The following is a 22,366-nucleotide window of genomic DNA, read 5'->3' as shown; positions in this document are numbered from 1 at the left end:
GCCCACTTTAAAAAATGAGTTACCGGGGCGCCTGGGTGGCTCAGTCGGTTAAGCGTCTGCCTTTGGCTCAGGTCATGACCCCAGGGTCCTGGGATCGAGTCCCACATCAGGCTTCCTGCCGAGCAGGAAGCCGGCTTCTCCCTCTCCCGCTCCCTCTGCTTGTGTTCCTGCTCTCGCTGTCTCTGTCAAATAAATAAATAAAATCTTTAAAAAAAAATAAAAAATGAGTTATCTTTTTGTTCATTTGTACGAGTTCTTTATATAATCTAAATATTAAATACCAGATGTGTGATTTGCAAATATTTTCTTCCATTCTGTGTGTCTTTTCACTTTCTTGGTAGTGTTCTTTGATGTACAAAAGTTTTTAATTTTGATAAAATCTAACTTACCTATTTTTTTTTATGCTTGTGCTGATGGTATCATTTTTAAGAATCTACTTCCAAATCCAAGCTCTTGAAATTTTATCCCTATGTTTCTTCTAAGAGTATTATAGTTTTAGCTGTTACATTTAGCTAGGGGTCCATTTTGAGTTAATTTTCATATATATAGCATGAGGGAGGGATCCAACCTCATTTCTTGCATGTGGATATTCAATTGTTCCAGCACCATTTGTTAAAAAGACTATTTTTTCCCCTTGAATTATCTTGGCCACCATGTCAAAAACAAATTCATTATCGATATATAGGTTTATTTCTCTCCCTCAATTCTTTTCACTGATCTATATGTCTACCCTTTTACCAGTATCATACTGTCTTGATTACTGTAGCTTTGAAGCAAGTTTTGAAATTGGGACTTTGCATCCTCCAACTTTGTTGTTCTTGAATTTCAAGATTGTTTTGACTATTTCAGGTCCCTTGGATTTCTATGACTTTTAGATCAGCTTGTCAATTTATGTGGGAATGGCTGTTAGAATGCTGGCTAGGGTTATCACTGAATCTGAGGAACAATTTGGGTAGGCCTGCCATCTTCACAATATTAAGTCTTCTAATCCACGAACATGGGATGTCTTCCGATTTACTTAGGCCTTTTTTTTTTTTTTAAAGATTTTATTTATTTATTAGAGAGAGAGTGAGCAAGCATGAGTAGGGGAAGGGGCAGAGGGAGGACAAGCAGACTCCCCACTGAGCAGGAAAGCCTGCTGTGAGGCTTGATCCCAGGACCCTGAGATTATGACCTGAGCTGAAGTCAGACGCTTAACTGACTGAGCCACCCAGGTGCCCCGTGTTTAGGCCTTCTTAATTTCTTTTGATGTTTTGCAGTTTTCAGTATACAAATCATATGCTTTCTTTGTTAAATATATTCCTAAATATTTTACTTTTTTTTTTTTAGGCTGTTAGTGCACAAAGTTTCCAATGTCTCTACATCCTCACCAACACTTGCTGTTTTCTGTTTTGTTTTTGATAATAGCCATCCTAATGAGTGTGAGGTGATTATGTTATTGTGGTTTTAATTTGCATTTCTTCAATGATCAGTGATGTTGAGAATCTTTTCATGTGTCTGTTGGCCATCTGTCTGTCTTCTTTGGAAACGTCTCTTCTGGTCCTCTCCCCATTTTTAAAAATTGGATTGTTTGATGTTGAGTTGTTTATATATTTTGGATATTAACCCCTTATCAGATAGATCATTTGCAAATATCTTCTCTTATTCAGTAGGCTGCCTTTTTGTTTTGTTGGTAGTTTCCTTTGCTGTGCCAAAGCTTTTTATTTTGGTGTAGTCCCAATAGTTTATTTCTGCTTTCGTTTCCCTTGCTCAAGGAGACATATCCATAAATACATTGCAAGAGTGATGTCTAAGAGATTACCGCCTCTTTTCTTTTTAGGAGTTTTATGGTTTCAGATCTGATATTTAAGTCTTTAATCCATTTTGAGTTTATTTTTGTGTATGATTTAATAAAGTCCAATTTCATTCTTTTGCATGCAGCTGTCCAGTTTTCTCAGCACCATTACTGAAAAGACCATCTTTCCCTGATTGTATATTCTTGCCCCTTTGTTGTAGGTTAACTGACCATATAATTTAAGGGTTTATTTCTGGACTTTCCATTCTGTTCCACTGATTTATGTATCTGTTTTTGTGCCAATATCTCACTGTTTTGATTACTATAGCTTTGTAGTATTATCCTGCTTTGTTATTCTCAAGATTGCTTTGGCTATTCAGAATCTCTTGTGGTTTCATACAAATTTTAGGATTACTTGTTCCAGTTCTGTGGAAAATGTTATTTGTATTTTGAAAGGAATTACATTTAATCTGTAGATTTCTTTGAGTAGTATGGACATTTTAGCAATATTTATTAATTCCCCCAATTCATGAACATATCTTTACAATTGTGTCTTCTTCAATTTTTTCTAGTTTTCAAAGTATAGGTCTTTCTTTAAATTTCCTAGATAATTTATTATTTTTAGTGCAATTGTAAATGGGATTGTTTTCCTAATTTCTCTTTCTGCTACTTTGTTATCGATGTATATAAATGTAACAGATTTCTTTATATTAATTTTGTATCCTGCAAATTTACTGACTTCATTTATCAGTTCTACAGATTTTTGGTGGTCTCTAGGGTATTCTATATAGAGTATCATATCATCTGCAAATAATGAGATTATCTCCTTCCTTACCAATTGGGATGACTTTTCTTTTTCTTGTCCGAGAATTTTTTTCTTGTCTCCTCAGCTAGGTTCCAGTACTATGTTGAATAAAAGCAGCAAGAATGGATATTCTTGCCTTGTTCTTGATCTCAGAGGAAAAGCCGTTTTTCACCACTGAGTATGTTAGCTGTGGGTCTTTTATATATGGCCTTTTTTAAATTCTGAAGTATGTTCCCTCTAAATCTACTTTGTTGAGAGTTTTTATCATAAACAGATGTTGTATTTTGTCAAATGGTTTTTCTAAATCTACTGAGAAAATCGTATGGTTTTTATCCTTCTTGTTAATATGATGTAACACACTGATTTGCCAGTACTGACCCACCCTTTCATCCCTGAAATAAATTCCACTCGATCATGGTAAATGACCCTTTTGCTGTATCACTGAATTCAGCTTGCTAATATTTTACTGAGGAATTTTGCATCTATGATGTTTGCTTGTAGTTTTCTTTTTTTGTAGTATCTTTTTCTGGTTTGGTATCAGGGTAATGCTGGCCTTGTAGAATGAATTTCCTTCCACTTCTATTTTCTGTAATGGTTTGAGAATAGGTATTAACTCTTCTTTAAATGCTTGGTAGAATTCACCTCTGAAGCTATGTCATCCTAGACTTCTGTTTGTTGGAAGTTTTTGACTACTGATTTGTTACTAGAAACCAGTCTGTTCAAATTTTCTATTTTTTCCTGATTCAGTTTTGGAAGATTGTATGTTTCTAGAAATTTATTCATTTCTTCCAGGTTGTCCCAATTTGTTGGCATAGGATTTTTCATAGTACTCTCATAATTCTTTGTATTTCTGTGGCATAATTGTTATTTCTCTTCTTTCATTTCTGATATTGAGTCTTTTTTTTTTTTTTTGATGAGTGAAGCTAAAGGTTTATCAATTTCTTTGTCTTTTCAAAGAACCAGCTCTTGGGTTTTTTTTTTTTTTTTTTTTTTTTAAGATTTGAGAGAGAGCATGTGTGTGAGTGGGGAGAGGGGCTGAGGAGGAAAGGTGGAGAGAGAGGGCGAGAAAATCTGAAGCAGACTCTGAACTGAGTGCAGAGCCCAATGTGGGGCTCAATTTCTCAACCCCGAGATCATGACCTGAGCTGAAAACAAGAGTTGGATGCTTAAAAAATGCACCACCCAAGTGCCCCCCAGCTCTTGGTTTCATTGATGTTTTCTATTTTTTTTTTTTAGTCTCTATTTATTTCCACTCTAATCTTTATTATTTCCTTCCTTTTGCTAACTTCAGGCTTTTCTTTTTCTAGTTCCTTTAAGTATAAAGTTAGACTGTTGGGAGATTTTTCTTGTTTCTTGAGGTAGTCCTATATTGCCATAAACTTCCCTCTTATTTTTGAGAGAGTGCAAATGGGAGGGTGGGGGCCAGAGGGAGAGGGAGAAAGAATCTCAAGTAGGCTCCATGCCCAGTGCTGAGCCCGACACAGAGCTCAATCTCACAACCCTGGGATCATAACCTGAGCTGAAATCAAGAGTTAGATGCTTAACCAACTGAGCCACCCAGGTGCCCCTAAACTTCCCTCTTAGAACAGCTTTTGCTGCATCCCAAAGATTTTGGATGGTTGTATTTCCATTTTCATTTGTCTTCAGGTATTTTTTATTTCCTTTTTGATTTCTTCATTGACCCATTGGTTGTTTAGTAGCATGTTGTTTAGCCTCCATGTGTTTGTGTTGTTTTTTTTTTTTTTTCAGTATTTTTCTTGTAACTGGTTTCTAGTTTCATACCATTATGATTGGGAAAGATGCTTGATAGGGATTTCAGTCTTCTTAAATTTAGTGAGACCTGTTTTGTCGCCTAATACGTGGTCTATCCTAAAGAATGTTCCATGTGCACTTGAACAGAATGTGTATTCTGTTTGGGGATGGAATATTCTGTCTATATTTGTTAAGTCCAGACTTAAATTTGTTAAGTTTTGTATATATCTGGTCTAATGTGTTGTTCAAAGCCATTGTTTCCTTGTTGATTTTCTGTCTGGATGATCTATCAATGTTAAGTGTGGTGTTAAAGTGCCCAATTATTATTGTATTATTGTTAATTTCTCCCTTAATGTCTGTTAATATTTACTTTATGTATTTAGGTTCTCCTATGTTGGGTGCACAGATATTTACAATTGTTAAATACTTTTGTTGGCTAGATCCCTTTATCATTATGTAGTGCCCTTCTTTGTCTCTTGTCTTTGTTTTAAAGTCTATTTTGTCTGATATAAGAATTGCTACCCTGTGCTTTTCTTTTCCTTGCTTCCATTTGCATGGAAAATTTCTACCCCTTCACTTTCAGTCTGTATGTGTCTTTAGGTCTGAAGTGAGTCTCTTGTAGGTGCCATATAGATGGGTTTTTTTTTTTTTTTTATCAGTTACCCTAAGTCTTTTGATTGAAGCACTTAATCCATTTGCATTTAAAGCAATCTTTGAAAGGTATGTAATTATTGCCATTTGGTTGTTTTCTGGTTGTTTCATATTTCTTCTCTGTTCCTTTCTTCTTCTGTTCTTCCCTTGTGGTTTGATGGCCTTCTTTAGTGCTATGCTTGGATTTTCTCTTTATTTTTTGTATATCTATTATATTTGTGGTTACCATTGGGCTCATATATAACACCCTACTGTCTATAGCAGCAGTCTGTATTAACTTCATGATCTCTTAAGTTTTAACACATTCTAAAAGCATTAAATTTTTACTCCTCCTCCTTCATCCTCTAATCTGTTGATTCCCTCTAGTGTATACTTCATTTCAGTTACTGTACACTTCAGTTCTGACTAGTTCTTTTTTATCTCTTTGTTGAAAAGTTCTCAGTGAGTTCATTCACTTTTTTCTCAAGTCTGGTATCTTTTTTTTTTTTAAGATTTTTATTTTTTATTTGAGAGAGAGAGAGTGTGCATGCATGCACAAGTAGGGGGAGGGGAGAGGGAGACTGCCCACTGAGCAGGGAGCCTGATGTGGGGTTTAATCCCAGGACCCTGAGCCAAAGGCAGGCACTTAACAGACTGAGCTATCCAGATACCCCAAGTCTGGTGAGTATCTTTATGACGATTACTTTGAGCTCTTTATTAGGCATATTGCTTATCTCCATTTTGTTTAGCTCTTCTGTGGTTTTATCTTGTTCTTTCATTCGGTACATATTCCTCTGTCTCCTCATTTTGTCTAACTCTCTGTTTCTATGTATTAGGTAAGTCAGTTACATCTCCTGGTTTTGAAATAAGTGGCCTTGTGTACAAGAGGTCCCTTTAGCACAATACCTCCTGGTCACCAGAACAAGGTGCTCCAGGTGTGTCCCTTGTGTGGGCTGTGTACACCTTCCTGTTGTGGCTGAACTATGACTGCTGTGGACATGCTGGTGAGTGAAGATGGCCTTCAGCCCATTTGGCCATGATGACCTGCTTCTGTGGGCAGACTGGGCAGGGTTTGTTCCCCATGTTTTTAAGAGGTCCGGCTGAAACTGCCATGGCTTGCTCATGGGTGGGGGCCAGCACACAGCCTAGCTGTCTTCATTTAGCTGCTGGGAAAGGTGTGGGTACAAAATGATGGGTAGGGCTTGCTTCCTGCATGGCCAACTGAGAGGCTTGGCTGTGGCTGCCATGGGCTCACTGGTGAGTGGGACTGGTACTCAGCCTAGCTGTCTGCCATTGGGGTCGGCAACAGCAGCAGGCACACTGCAAGCAGGCCTTGCTCCCCATGTAGCCAGCTAAAAGGCCTGGCTAAGGGTGTGTGGGGTTAAACGTTCCCCTCCCCAGGGCATGAGTCACTTTGGAGGGATGCCTGTAGAAATCAATGTGTTCAGTGGGGCAAATCTGCAGGGGAACCCTGGGGTCGGGTATGTGGTGCTAGCAAGGTAGATGGAGAGTGTCAGAACTGGCTTCTGCAAGCATCCAGCTATCTAGCCTGGGCAGGGCAAGAAAAACAGCACCTGCAAACAGTTTTGTTCCTGGAGAAATCTGCAGATCCCTGCCCCACCGGTACAGGTCCTAAGATTAGTCAATAAATATCCTTCATGTATACCTCAAATAAATACTTTTCAAACTGCTGCTGCTATGCTGTGTTTTAGGCCAAGTTAGTGTGTTGGCTTTCTGAGGGCGGGAACTTGGTTTCCTATCACCCACTAGCTCTCCTGGGGTTAAGCCCCACTGATTTTCAAAGCCAGACATTATAAGGACCATCTTCCCAGTGAAGGTCCCCAAGGCTGGGGGTGACTGGTATGGGGGTCTGATCTCCTTGCTCCTCTGTGCCTGTGATGTCCCTCCTGTGTTCCCAACCATATCTTCACTCCTTTTACCCTTTTTGATGTAGCTGCCTCTCTATGACTAGCTGTGGAATACTGTTCTGGAAGTCTTGAGGTCATTTTTAAAATTAGTGGCAATAGATACAGTTGCTGCTTTGGTCTGTCTGTGGGACACGGTGAGTTCAGGATCCTATTTGGCCCTCAGCTCTGCTCTTACACTTTCATTTAAATGTTGACATATGGTTTCTTTTAGTTTTCTTCACATATTTAAAATGGAGGACTTAAAATCTGTACCTCATAAGTCTAATGTCTGGACTTCTTCAGAGACAGTTTTACTTCTTTTCCTGTATATGAGCTGTACTTTAATTCTATTTGTGTCATAATTTTATGTTGAAAACTTGACGTTTAAAAGAATATAATGCGGCAACAGTGGAAATCAGGTTCCCACCTGCCTCACAGGGTTTGTTATTGTGGCTGTATCTTGCTGTTTCTCTTTGTTTAGTGACTTTCCTAAACTAATTCTGTGAAGCCTGTATTCTTTATAATATGTGGCTACTGAAGTTTCCACCTATTGGTTGGCTAGTGGCTGAACAGAGATTTCCTTATACACTTGGAACGAATAAATCTCCCAGTCTTTGCTAGGAGACCATGTGTTTTGGGGCACACCTCCAATACTCAACCAGGTTATTGACAACTCTGCCTTAATCTTCACATCCTGCTGTGCAGAGCCTCAAGGTCAGCCAGAAGTGAGAGCTTAAGGCCTCCTTAGGTCTTCCCTGATCATGTACACAGTCCTATGTATATGCTTGGACTTGCAGATTCCCAGGAATACGTTAGAACTTTTCAAAGCTCCTACAGCCTTTGATATCTATAGACATCTTATTTACCAGCTTTTCAAGATGCCCCAAATGTCATCTATACCTCAGACAGCCATGAAGTTCAAATATTTGTCTGTAATTGGTTCTAAAAAATGCTCTGCCCTTCCCAGCGCACAGAAGTTTTTTCTACTGGGCAAGCTCCATGTCAGGCACAACACAGACAGCCTATAAGTGGGCTGTTCCAGGAACGACCGGACAGCTCCAATAAGGACAATTATTTGGCAATTAGGCTTTGAAAGAGTTCCACCTCTGTTCTGCCCTTTGGTGTCTGAAAGGCTACAGTGGGAAAGTCAGCTGTTCTTTTTCAAGGCTACTCCAGAGCTGGAGAGTGGCGGGATTGGACTAAGGCAAGTTAAAATGCCACAAACCTCACTGTTCATGCCATTTTCTTGATCAAATGCTCTATGGGTTTCTGCAAGCCTTTTTTTTTTAAGATTTTAAATCTATTTGAGAGACAGCAAGAGAGCGAGCACAAGCAGGGGCAGTGGGAGAGGGAGAAGCAGAGCTCCCCGCTGAGCAGGGAGCCTGATGTGGGGCTCCATTCCAGGACCCTGGCTGGGATCATGACCTGAGGAGAAGGCAGACACTTAACGAATGAACCACCCAAGCGCCCCAAACCTTTGATTAATTATCAAATTCCTAAAAAAATTGATTTTGAAAGGGTTTTTTTGGCAGTTTTTTTCATTGCTTTTATGGAAGAGTGAATTTTTGAAGGTCCTTATGCTACTATTTTCACTGCCTTCCTGCTCTTGACTTTGATTTTTGGAATTACAAAAGTAGTAAGTATAAACTGTACATGCAACTACACCACCATGTTTGAGAATCACACCCTACTGCAGAGGAGTGAGGTGCCTGAGAAGGCTATAAAGAAACACAGACATGGTTTCTTTGCCTTGAAGGGGTTTACAATCATCCCCAAAAGATAAAAGCATCAGTACCTGGTACCTTCAGGAACACAATGAATGCTGACTTAATAACCACCTAACTAACTGGGTTAAAAATGCAAATCCTACAGAATTTCAGAGAAGGGATTCACTAGGGTCAAAAAAGCATCACAAAGAATAGAGGTCTCTGCTTGGGTCTTGAGAGAAGCATAGCAAAGTGGTGAGAAGAGGCAAGAACATGCCAAAAAAGGAAGCATTTCTGTTTTAGAGGGTTTTAAATATTATTAATATAATCCTTTGTCAGATATAAGGCAATAATCATTTGTCTTGAGAGGAGGATTCACTGATAGGTATAATGGGTGATAAACTTATCAAGATAGGGGCTAGTTAGTGAAAGGCTCTGAATGCCAACATAAGGAGATAAGACTTGATTCTGTAGGCAAACTATGGCCACAGCTCTCAAGACGAAATTATCTATTTTGGTAAGTGAAGTTTTATTGGAACACAAGCCAGTTCATTCACTATCGTCTAAGGCTGCTTTAGCCTTATCGTGCTATAATGAGTAAGCTGAGTAGTTGCAACAGAGACCACATTTCATCTCTCTGTTTATAACCTTTGTTGGGAGTTCCATAGAGCCTAAAATATTTCCTATGTGCCCCCTGATACTGGCCATGACTCTGGACCATACCTTCAGGCTGTAGCCTCAACCCTGGATAATAAGAGAAATTAAAGGTACAGAGAACACTTTAAAGACTGCTTTAAAAAATCTATACAAGGTGAGCAGCACTAGGCTGAGGGAAAGTTTTCAGGACTTATGGCTGGTTGAAGGAAAACAGTAAAAGGTCAGAGATGACTCCAAGGTTTTGAACTTGTATGACTGGTACAAAGATGGTAGTGATAACCGAAATAGCAAGTTTGGAGTAAAGTTAGGTGAAAGTAAAGTATAATGAATTTGTCTTTAAACATGTTAAGTTTCAGGTGTTAGTAAAACTTCCAACTGAGGTATTTAAAAGTAGTTAGAGACTTAATTCTTCAACTTGGGAGAGATGGCAGGGTTGGAAATGGGGATTTAAAAGTTCTTTGCAGAACTGAAGTCACAAAAAATAGAAGTGACCTCCTAGGATAAATCCAGAGAAAGAAATATTGAGTGGAAGACAAGGTATTAGGAGGTACTCACATATATCGAGCAAAAGCCAGGAAGAAGTAGAGACAGTATAGGAATAGCCAGAGAAAAAAGGTGGGAATCAGGGAAGCAAAGTAGAATTCACATAAGCTATGAAGTTGTTTTATGAATAGAAGGCACAAGGATGAAGAAAAGTCTAAAAAGGAAAGTGAACGGATAAAAGGTCAACTGGGATGGTGAAGTGTCAAAGATGTCAAGAGAATATCAAGGCAAGGGGTTAATTTTTCAGATGAATCTCTAAAATTCAATGCTTTATAACTTTCATACTAGAAATCCAAAAGCAGACTTCACATTTATTTATGAAAGATCTTCAGCTTTTCTACTGACTTAATTTTCAAGATACAAGACACAATTTACAAGATAGTAACTCCTATCAGAGAGCTAAAGGACGATCACAATCTCCATTAAGATGAATCTCTTAAAAAGAGGATTATAGAAATGACTGGCATAAGGGTTTTAAAAACCCTTAAAAAAGACTTACAAAAAGGAAAGGGTGCTGCACCAGAGCATAAAAACCAAGAGAAACATGGAAGGATAAATAGGTCCCATGGCCACTTCTCGAAAGATTGCCGCAGATGATTACATGCCTTGTCCAACCAACCCCTCTTAACTAAATCATTCTATTATAACTGTTTGTTTATATGTGAAAGTCCTAACTAAAATTCCTTGAGTGAAGAATTTTTTTCTTCTTATCTCTTAACTGAGTCACTATGCTCCTGTATCTTTGTTGTAAGATGCTGGGAAAACTAATTGGAGTTGAAAAAGTATCTGCTTTTAATTTCCTAATAGGAAAATATCATTTAAGGTATTAGTGAAAAATTCAACCCATTCACAGATTTATACAGAGGAAGTAAAAGAGAAAAAGAGACACTGAATATAGGTACTTGCATAAAACACGGAGTATAAAGAGAAAAACAATCTTCTCAATCATTGACAAAAATCTATTTAAGAGATAAAGTAGTGAACATTTATAATGAAAAGGGAAGTTGCTTGCAATAAAAAAGCAGAAATCATTACTTAAATAACACCATTTAAAGACCAAAGAAAATAAATAAAAGTGAATAGGATGTTTTAAACTCTCTAGTATATAGATCCTTCACCAAAAGGTCGAATTAGCAGGTAGATACAGGGGTAAACAGGACTAGAAATGGAGATTCTACAGGAAATATCTGGGAGCCTTTAAGGACTTTCAAAGTTCACCGGCACTTTAGGACACCCAATTTTACTTCAAAACCAATTATATTATTTATAAAATGTATTAGCCATGATATGGATGGCTTTTTGAGTTGCAAATAAAAATAGAGAAATAAAGGAGAAAATGAGGAGAGGATGAATGAAAGAGTTGGAGACACTGCCCATCATGTGATGTAATGATGTGAGTCTGAATTGGTTACCACACGTAAAAAGGGAGAAGCAATGTATATGAACTCCCAACAAAGGTATAAAAGGAGGTAACAGAGAAATAGAGGCGTGATTCTTGGAATTAGCCACTAGGTGGTGGCATTGGCCCAGGACTGTTCAGTTGTGGGGGCTGGAAATCAGGTGCCTGGAGTAAGCAATTGTTTGGTCATTTGTTGCTATGGGGCTGTCAGAGAATGGTATTCTACTTGATGATGTTAATAAAAATTTTGAAAGCAAGCACTAGCCAAATTCATCAACAAATTATCAAAGATTTACTATAAAATGATTATAAAAATAGAACTGTGCTTGTCCACTCACCTTTACTACATTGTCCCCTGATTGTCCGTTATTTCGTAAACAATCTAGACATATAGCAATTTGTGGGTCGCTTCTGTGATAGTCTTTATCATCTTGATTTTCATCACCTTCTTCATCTACTTTAGGTTTGTCAACTTTTGAAGTATCATCTGTATATTTTAAACAAACCAAGTTAGATGTAACTCCAAGTTGATTTTAAAGTTAAGCAACAGTATATTAATCAAGACAAAAAAAAATCATCAAAACAAAAATGTTTAAAAAAACCAAGAAATGCTTTTTAAACATTTTTGTTTTGATGAAGAATAACTGAAAATTTTAATATTTTTAAAATGTTCCAACCAACTCAACAATGGAAATATTTTTAAAAAGCCATCAGTGACTTACTAACATAACCTAAAATTTCTCGGCTCACTGGGATATCCAAATGAAAGATTCAGAACTACCTATATCTGGCCACAAAAATGATTGCAATTAATGATTAGACCACTTAGAAAGTAGAGGGGATATAAAAATATTCCAAATTCTATATATATTCGAATTTGAAACCAAGTACTCTTTTCAAAGTATAAAATAGTCTTTGAGTTCTCAAAATTTCAAATTATTAGATACTCATAAAACCAGCTAGTGAAATATGAGTAGAATGAATTAGCTTTTTAAAACATGTATGTAGCCATGTAATGTTAAAAATCCAGTAAAGAAATCAATCGCATACTTTGTTTCATACAAATGTATTTAACCTATGAAATACCTGCAGCCTACATATAATACAACACATGTGCCAATTCATTTCTTTACAGAGTCCCTTTCACTCTGTGTTTGATATGCATTGTGCTAGGCTTGGGGGAATACTGAAACCAGAGTGTTCTCATCCTCACCCTCACAGTGGTCAGGGTACAGGACAGGCAAGTAAAGAAAACAGATGGAGAAGTATGATAAGGACTCTGATGGAAGAGGTAAAAATAGACTACGTGGGCACCTATAAGAGAGGTATCCAAACTTGGGGTGAAGCAGAGATTCAGGGAAAGGTATAGAAAATCCCAGGAAAAAAAATAACAGGTTAGCCCCTCTTTACTGCCTAATAAAAGCAATACAGTTGTATCATAAAGGGCAGGTGGGTTCTCTTTCTTCTGCATTCATTCTTCTATCTATTTATGTGGAATCCACATAGACAGGAGCTGCCTTTTATGAACCAAACTCCCAGCACCAAGAAAAGATTCACATTCTCTACCCAAACTCAAGACAAAACATTATAAAATACTTTAAAAAGGGAGAAATATGGGTAAAGGGAGATACACACAAAGTAGGCTGTGGTCCTTCATGAGTCTATAAGATACACTGAGTCCTGGACTAAACCTACTATATACCTTATGATGACAATCCCTTGGTTTCGTGTTCAAGATAGTCAAAAATTTGAACATTTAGTCAACTTTATATTATTTATACTTTAGTGGAGTCATTTTTTGGTCAAGCTTGGGCTTCTTTGCTCATTTTGTTGTTACAGATAAAAAATAATCCCTACCTACCTTATTCCAGTAATTGAAACTATTCTCAAACCTCCCCTGCTATTGGAAGCCAGCCTTGAACAGTTAAGTTGAACTAATAAAATACAGATGAAATGAGAAAGACAGGACTTCCTCACCTATCTTAATGGTATGTAACTGATAATCCTATGATCTTAAGCTCACAATGAGCCTATAAAAACACGCATACATCATTAAAAGATTTCAATGGTATTTAGGCTATCCTGAAATAAATCTCATATTAAATAACAGTGGGAAAAGCATACTATTCCTTTTAATTTCAGGTATGTTATGCTTTTTTTTTCCCGTTGTGTGAATTATACATACTAAAAAACCTTTTCTCTGCCCAGTAATGTTTGTCACTTTGCTGAGATTATTATTAAAAACTACTGATGGCAGAGTCTCCTGGGACCCAGAAGAGAAATGTGGACACTCTGTGTAAGTGATGGGGAAAATTCCCATAAGCAACTGGAAGTATTTTTCATATCTCAGGATATATAAATTTGTATCATCTGAGTTCCACCTATAAACATGTAATTCCACATTATCAGAGCATAGACAGATCCCCTGATCTGGCACTCAGCGACATCTTGGCTCCTTCCCCAATAAAACAAACATACAAAATAAGATAAAACAGAAAACCCCTCAGTGTTTAGATGCAGACTATGGCTATTTCTTCAGTTTCCTTTAGCTCTCCAGCAAATACTGCTATAATCAGTCATCAGTTTCCAGTTTTATCTCCTTTTTCTCTTCCCAAAGTCCAATTTTCTCTACTTCCAATTGCCTTCATCGGTGTTGACTCCAGATTTACACACACGTATATAATATCTCATGGTTTTATACAAAAGGATCATAATGTAAATGAAGGGCTACATGAACTTTGTACTTGAGAAATCTGAGCTTGAAGAGAGATTACTTCACCAAAGCTACAAAAAGCTAGCCACTTTGAGAGATTGTATCAGATACAGACATAAAAGTCACCTTGTCCATTTTCTTGAGGCTTATTTTTCTTCCAAAATTCAGATTCACGCTCAAGTTCCTCTAATTTAAAAGAAAAAAGAAATATAATAGAAATAATCATGAAATCTTTAATAGAAATGTTGACTTCATAGACCACAAAAATCTGCAAGAAGCCAAAAAGCAACTTACGTTCTCGTAGTCCAGGGACCAGCTTAAATATAATTTCCTCTAATGTATTATCCAACCTTCCAAAGGGGAAAAAAGAGAATATACTAACAATGAAGATACCAAAATCCACTATTCAAGCAGTTAGAGAATGTATCTTACATGTATTACAAAATACAGGACGTAGACAATTTTAGCACATCTACTACACCAAACTCCGCATGCAGAGCGTACCCATTTCTAGCCTTTGCTGCGGGGCAGATTGATTACAAAAATGGTCCCAGTCCCCAGCTCTCTCTACATCTCTGCTCTTTGAACAGGACTTTGAAATTCCTCCCTCAATTAAAGGATGGCATCTATTTCCTCACCTCGAGAATATACACGGGCTAGCCTTGAAACGTGATTAGGCCAACAGAATGTGGCACAGGTGACACCATGCTTTGCTCAGAGCCAAAGCCTTAAGAGGCCTCCCACAATTCTGTGCACTCGCTCCTAGAATCCTGTCACCCTGAGGACGAGTCTGGAGGATGGGACGCCATGGACGTGCCAGGCTGCCCTGCTGAGGCCACCTTAGACTCATTCATTCACTGGGGTCTCCTGAGTGAGCCCAGCCAAGCTGTGAACCACACAGACGTGTGAGGAATAATAAACACTTTTATTACTGTTTTAAACATGAAATTTAGGGCTGGTTTGTTATGCAGCAATAGCTGATACACCTGCTCTCAAACTCTCTACCATCACTCTGGCTCTATCCTGTAAAGGAAATAATGGCCATTCCTTTCTTCTGAGCAGTTTAGACCTTTTTTTTTTTTTTTTTAAAGATTTTATTTATTTGACAGAAACAGAGATAGCGAGAGCAGGAACACAAGCAGCGGGAGTGGGAGAGGGAGAAGCAGGCTTGCCCCCGAGGGAGCCCGATGCGGGGCTCGATGTGGGGCTCGATGTGGGGCTTGATGTGGGGCTCGATCCCAGGACCCTAGGATCATGACCTGAGCCAAAGGCAGATGCTTAACAACTGAGCCACCCAGGCGCCCCCAATTTAGACCTTTCAATCATTCTATCTTCCGAGATAAGAAATGTAAATATTGATTTACATTCCCCCCCCCCCCCCCCCCCCCGTTTCCTTTTCCGGCCATGGAGGAGTGAAACGCCACCTTTCCGTGGCTCGTCCTTCAGTCTCCCCTCCTGCTCCCACAGCCCTTTTCTCTCCCCATCCCCCTCACCGGGCTCAGCAGCATTACTCTTCTCGAATACAAACACGTACAACTTTCTCACATCTAAAAACCCCCAAAACCTTTGCTGAACCTATTGTCTTTTCAAGCTGTTAGCAGCTTCTCAATCTTTTCTTCCAACTAGAAAAGTCTGAAAGCATGATCGACATTATTTCTGCCACACACTCTGGGCTTTGCTTCTTTTACTCTACTGAAATGATTGTAACTTCCACACTGAATAGGTTTAAATTCTTGTTTTAGAATTACAGTTTAAAAATTGTAGATGATTTTTTTTAAATTAATTTATTTATTTGATAGAGAGAGACACAGAGAGAGAGCGAACACAAGCAGGGGGAGTGGGAGAGGGAGAAGCAGGCTTCCAGCTGAGCAGGGAGCCCGATGTGGGGCTCGATCCCAGGACCCTGGGATCATGACCTGAGCCGTAGGCAGACGCTTAACGACTGAGCCACCCAGGCGCCCTGTAGATGATTTTTAAAAGTAATTTTTCTCCTATATTGCTCTATAGCAGTTTGACATTGTTGTCTAACACTGCCCCTTGAAAATTCCCTTTCCTGGTTTTCTGTCTACTTTTCTTTGTCCCTAAAGTAATTTTCTTTTTCCAACTACCTCAAAATTTGAGTGTTCCCCATTGCTGTGCACTCTGCACTCTCTGACCTCTTCTACAGGGTGCCCTGCCCGGATGACCACATCCACGTTTATGGCTTGAAGACTAACATACAGGCAGATTACAGGTGTACACACACGTACATATACATTACACCTCTCTGCTGAGCTCAAGTTCTGTGTTTCTAACCGATACTGAAGATCTCAAGCACCTCCTTTTGCTCATCACTGTCAAGACTGTCTCATCTATCCTTCAACAAAATACTGAATACCTCTCTCAGTGTCTTACTTTTTAAAAAATCAAACTTAGAAATGATACCATCTCTCCCAAACAGACTCAAAATGCAAGAATTATCTGAGCCTTCCCCCACCCCCCTCTCAATTCACACATTTACTCACCCAGCCCCACTGACCACACCTTCTCCATGTTTCTCCCACCTTGTCTTCCCACACCTCCATGCTTCCACTCCACCAACTGCCACCCTACTGACAGGACAGTACAGAGCTCCCTCCCTTTAAGTTGACATGCTCATAGTGCATCTTCCTTAAGCACTAATTTGATCACTATCTGCCTGCTCAGTAACTAATTTCTTCCCACCACCTGGCTTTGAGTGTTTATATAACTTGAGTCCAACCTAAAACTGTAACTGGTATTGTTGTCTTTCTTCTCTAGCCAACTGCCTTATTCAATTATCCCTAAGAATGCCTTGTCACTTCCAATCTGTTTTTCTCCCTCATGCTCTTCATCCTGGCTCATATACTCTTTTCTTGCTCTCCAACCCTATCAATGTTACCTTATTCTTCAAGACTTAATTCAAATACTGACTCATTCACAAAGTTTTCCCCCAGACTATTTAATAGTAGTACTTAAGAGAAGTATTTTTAATATTTTTTTATCAGAGTAATACACACACACACACATTTACAGATCAAACTTCCCCACAAAACTTTTATTAAAATACAACATTTTCATGCCCCACCTTCCCCATTCCTAATTCTTACAACCCCAGAGGCAGCCACTTTCAAATCCAACCTGTTTCTTCTGGTAGCCATGCCTTTTCTCCTGTCTAGATTCTTTGGACTTCCTTTTATGGAAAATAAAGATTTGGTTCTCTGATATCATCTTGCCAGCCCTCTTTCTTCCCAATGTATACTATACTCTCATCTTCCTGATATACTTTTATTATCATTTTTTGGTTTAATAAGAGGTGTTTACATGGTTATAATTATGTAAATATTTATAGTGTACTCTGATTATAGACATCCCCTCATTCAACTTTTTTCTTTCTCTAGTGTTAGTGATTGCTTCCTTTTCTTCATTTTCTATGTACCTATTCCCAAATTCTTTAAAAGAATTTGTTCTCACTGTTCTCAAACAGATCAGGAATTGACCAGGTTCATTTCTGTTCCTCTGAGGCATTCCTCACCAAACTGACGTCCTCTCCTTCTATCCAGTTTAGGACGGATTTACTCCAAGGTCAGTCATTAAAACCCCACCCTTGCAACGTACCTTCAATTCCCTTGTTTGTCCCTCTCTCACTTGCTCAAAATTATTTGCTACAACCACAAAACTGGCTAAATCCAATTCTTTTTTTTTTTTTTAAAGATTTTATTTATTTATTTGAGAGAGAGAGAGAATGAGAGACAGAGAGCACGAGAGGGAAGAGGGCAGAGGGAGAAGCAGACCCCCCGCCGAGCAGGGAGCCCGATGTGGGACTCGATCCCGGGACTCCAGGATCATGACCTGAGCCGAAGGCAGTCGCTTAACCAACTGAGCCACCCAGGCGCCCTAAATCCAATTCTTCATTAACCTGCGTCCATGGCTAGAAAAAACACAACCACACCCCTACAAATTCCTAACTACAACCCCGATGTGCCTTTAAAGTTGCTAGGAATCCTACTATACTTCTCCAGTCAATTTATTCTCTCACATTCCTGGATAGCACAATTTTTTCTCTCCTCAAACCATTACATCCCCTCTTTCAATCCTTACTCTTGGCTGATAAACATTTTCTCCTCAACGAAGAACTTCCACAGACTCTGACCACCATATGTGCCTACAGCGCATGCACCGACATATACTCTGCCCCCTGCCTGTTGCTACAGATGATGTCAGTGCTCCTATATAAAGCCAGTCTCCTCTCTCACTCTATGAGATTCCATTCCCTCTCATCTACCAAGAACATTGTTTCACCAATCCCCCCTCCACTCCACTCTCCTACATTACTAACCTTCTGTTCTCTACTGGACCATTCCCTTCAAACACGCCATTTTTTTTGGCTTGTATCAAATACAACAGAAACCTTCTTGACTGTATTTCCCCTAACAGCTACTATCCCATTTCTTTGCTTCCATTTGTGGCAAAACTTTGAAGGAGTTGTCTATACTCACTGTTTCTAATTATTCTTTCTCCCTTTCCCTCTTGAAACAATCCAATTGGGTTTTTGCCTCATGATTCTACTGAAGTGCTCTTGTCAAGGCTGATGACCTTCATCTTGGTAAATCCAACCATCAATTATCTTCACTTTACTTGACTCCAGGAACAATATCTGACACAGTTGATCACTCTCTTTTTTTGATACACATTCTGTACTTGGCTTCCAAACCACACTCCTGGATTTTCCTTCTATTTCACTGACTGAGCCTTTTCAGCTTCCTTTGCTGGTTCCTTCTCCTCACTCTGAGCTCTCAACGTGGGAATGCTCCAAGGCACAATCCTTGGTCCTCTATTCTCTCTCTGTACTCCCTCAAGGGATCTCATCCCGTGTCTCACAGTTTAAATACCTTCTATATGCTGAATACTACCAAATATTTATCTCCAGCCAGACCTCTCCCTTGAACCACAGACTTGTATATCCACCTGCCAACTTTCTCTCTCCTGTGAAATGATTAACAGACTCAACATGTACAAAACCAAACTCCCAATCTACCCCTTCCCCAAAGCTGTTCCATCCTTAGTCTTCCCTGTCTCAGTTAATGACAACTCCATTATTCCAGTTGCTCAGTCAGGAATCTCAGGTCAGGGTCTACTCTTTCTCTCAGACTCTACTATATCCAATCCACCAGCAAATCTTGCTGGATCTTCCTTCAAACTCTATCTAGGATATAACCATCTCTTGCGCCCTCTGTGGCTACCATCCCTTACCTGGATTACCTTCTAGCTGCTCTCCCTGCTTCTACCTTTGTCTTGCGATGTACACTATATTCTCAACATGGTCCTCAAAATGATCCTCTTAAGCCAGGTCATGTCCATCCTCTAACCAAAACCTTGCAGTGGTTCCCCATTTCACTCAGAGTAAAAGATAACATTTTTACAGTGGCCTACATGACTCCCATTATGTCTCTGCCCTCATCTCCCACTATTCTCTCCCTCACTCACTGGTCTCCTTGATGTTTCTCGAACAAGTTTCAGGTGCACCCTTGACTTAGTTCCTTTGCATTGGTTCCTCCCTTTATCTGGAACAGGCATGCTTTCCCTAGATTTATATATGGCTAACTACCTCATGGCCATTAATTCTTTGCTCAAAGCTTACCTTCCCAGTGAGGCCTATCCTCACCATTTCATTTGAAATTGCAATCTGCCCCTCCCTTCACACTCCTCCTCACCAGCACCTTCTCCTTTTTCCCCTTTGTTACTTTGTAATGTACCATCTATTTATTATACAGTTTGTTGTCTATCTCTCCCCACAAAAATATTAACCCTACAAGGGCAAAAATCTTGTTCTATCTTGTCCACTCAAGCACCTAGTATGATGCCTGAACACAGCAGGCATTTAGTAAATCTCTGAATGAATGATCCCTCATAGCGTTTTCCATCCTCCTTCTACCATCTATATCAGCGATGTCTAGTAGAAATGTGAGTCAAATATGTAATTTTAAATTTTCTAGTGGGCACATTAACAAAAGTCTTTTACATGTTTTGTGTAAAATTCTAATGTTTATGCATTAAACATTTAACAATGCATTTGTTTAGTAATTTTAATTTACTTAACAGTAAGGTTCTATTTAATGTAAAGGTATTCATACTGTTTCAGGGTTTCATTTAAATTAAATAAAATTTAAGGTTCCATTCCTCAGGTATACTAGCAACATCACAAGTCTTCCACAGCCACATGAGGCTAATGGCTATGAGACTGAACAGCACTGACACAGACTGTTTGCCGGGCCTGCTGCACAACTCCTGTCCTCCACCATCTCTCTCCCATGTTAGTCCCTTCCTCCTTGGTTTAGGCTCCAGGACATCCTCCAGTAGCCTCCTGAGAAAGTATGTAGGAGGAAAATCTGTTGATACCTGTGTATTAGACACAATGTTACCTACTGAAAAAGCCTTCGTTCCCCTTATTTTTTGCTAACAAAATCTGTTTATGTTCTGGCAGCAATATGTCCAGCCTCAGACATAAATCAGAATTTGCTAAGGCACCCCTAGACCCCACACCACCCCTTTAACTAGGGTTGCATGTGAGAGAAAGCCTGCTGGGGGACCTGTTGGTGAAGCTCTTCTGTCAGCCACCTCCTGGGTCTGCTCGACTATCACCTCCATCAGTCTGCTTTCCAATTCCCATTCTTGCTCCCATTACTTCTCATCTTTTCTGCAAGTCTTTCCTGAGAACCCATGGTATTCTAGGAGTTATCCCCAGGTGCCAAGAATACTGAGTTCTTGTTCTTATCATCTCTGTGAGTTTGTCTTTAAAGGTTATTCCTTTGTAGAATAATTTTAGTGGGATAGGAGAAAAAAAACTCTATAAAGGTTATCATTAGATAAACTGACAAAACTGGAATATGGAGGATAGATTAAAATATTATACCAATGTAATCACACTGTAGTTATGTAAGATAATATCTCTATAAGAAATACACACTAAAGTAGTTAGGGATAAGGGGCCATGAGGTGTGTAACTTACTCTCAAATGGTTCAGAAAAAACAGAGCAGACAGGTATGCACATGATAAAGCAAAAGAGATAAAATGTTAACAATAAACTAATCTGGGTAAAGAGAATACAAGTGTTTCTTGTATTTTGGGAACTTTTTGTGAGTTTTAAATTATTTCCAAGTAAAAAGTTAAAAAAATGTGACATACTTTAGCCAAGGGATTACATTTGATTATCCCTTCAGGTATCTAATAGTCAAAACCAAAAGTTAATTTTTCTTCCAACACAGCACTTTAAAATGCAGTAGGTAGTAATTATTGTTTGGTATAGTTTTTAATAAAAGCATCTGGAAAAAACTTTTGGAAGAGTTTGCCCTGTTCGTCTCTGAGTGACTTAAATCAGGGTTTCTTGACCTCCATACTGCTGACATTTGGGGCTGGCTCTCTGGTGTGGGAGGAGGCTGTCCTGTGAATCACAGGATGCTCAGTGGTGTGCAGCATCCCTAGCCTTTACCTACTAGACACCAGCAGCACTCACCCAGACCTGACAATCAAAAACGTCTCCAGATGTTGCTAAAAGCACACCGGGGGTGGGGGTGGGGGTAGAGCAAAATCACCAGTGGTTGAGAAGCACTGATCAGGACTACAGAGTACAGGAGAAGAGTGGTTCTCAAATGTTCACTTGTATCAGAAACACCTGGAAGGCTTGCTAATAACTAAGATGGGCTCTACGCTCGAGTTTCTGAATCAGCAGGCCTGAGGCGGGGTTGAGAATTGTCATTTCTAACAAGATACTAATGGTTTGGGGACTATACTTTGAAAACCACTGGGCTTGACATTTACCTACAGATAAATTACTCCAATGACAGGCACTAAAATTATTTTAAAAGTCTGAAATGTAAGACTTGCAAATCCAGATTTATAGAATGATGGCGAACATCACACAGATTACGAGGGTTATACAGGGGCTATGTAGAGAATATCTAGCTCTGTTTTCAGATGTGTACTCCCCTAAGATCACGCAGTTGATCTGTGGTGAAGCTATGGCAGGAAAAGTAGGAAGAAAATGGGTTTAGTGGTAAGGGGGCTTGTAGCTGCGAAACGACGTGTGTGTTTGGTTGAAGCCCTAGGAAAAGCTGAGTCACTTCTCTAAGTTTCAGTTTCCTAATATGGGAAAAAAGGGTTTAGATTAGGATCTTATAGACTACTTCCAGCTTTAAAAATACAGAATTATACTTAAGTGAATGGTAGTCATTTAAAAAAAATTCTTTAGGTTTTACATAAATGTTTACATATTTTTTTGATATAACTAAAAAATTAATAGTACCAAGGTACTATTGTTAGGTCTCTCACATTAGGTCTGCCCTCTTTCTACTATCGTGTTGCTCAATAAAAGTATGTGTGGAATATTAAAATACCAAAAATAACTACAACTAAAGTAGCTCTGAGATAAAGTTATAGTTTTAACAATTTGGAAATATATTTCTTAAATATTTAATGTTTAATA

The 22,366-nt window shown here is 38.9% G+C and overlaps 1 protein-coding gene across 3 annotated transcripts in view; it reads right to left on the bottom strand.

The window, feature by feature from the left end:
- Positions 1–22,366, bottom strand: part of PCGF5 (polycomb group ring finger 5) — a 115,634-nt gene that overhangs the window by 25,397 nt on the left and 67,871 nt on the right. For all 3 annotated transcript variants that reach the window (XM_032432598.1, XM_032432600.1, XM_032432599.1), the window contains exons 4-6: positions 14,181–14,236; positions 14,013–14,072; positions 11,512–11,660 (exon numbers count right to left, since the gene is read on the bottom strand). In XM_032432598.1, coding sequence (XP_032288489.1) covers positions 11,512–11,660; positions 14,013–14,072; positions 14,181–14,236 — 265 coding nt within the window. The remainder of the gene's footprint in view (positions 1–11,511; positions 11,661–14,012; positions 14,073–14,180; positions 14,237–22,366) is intronic.

The sequence above is a fragment of the Phoca vitulina genome, unplaced genomic scaffold, assembly GCF_004348235.1.
Source record: "Phoca vitulina isolate PV1807 unplaced genomic scaffold, GSC_HSeal_1.0 scaffold48, whole genome shotgun sequence".
NCBI lineage: Eukaryota > Metazoa > Chordata > Mammalia > Carnivora > Phocidae > Phoca > Phoca vitulina.
This window is presented reverse-complemented; position numbering and strand designations above follow the sequence as displayed.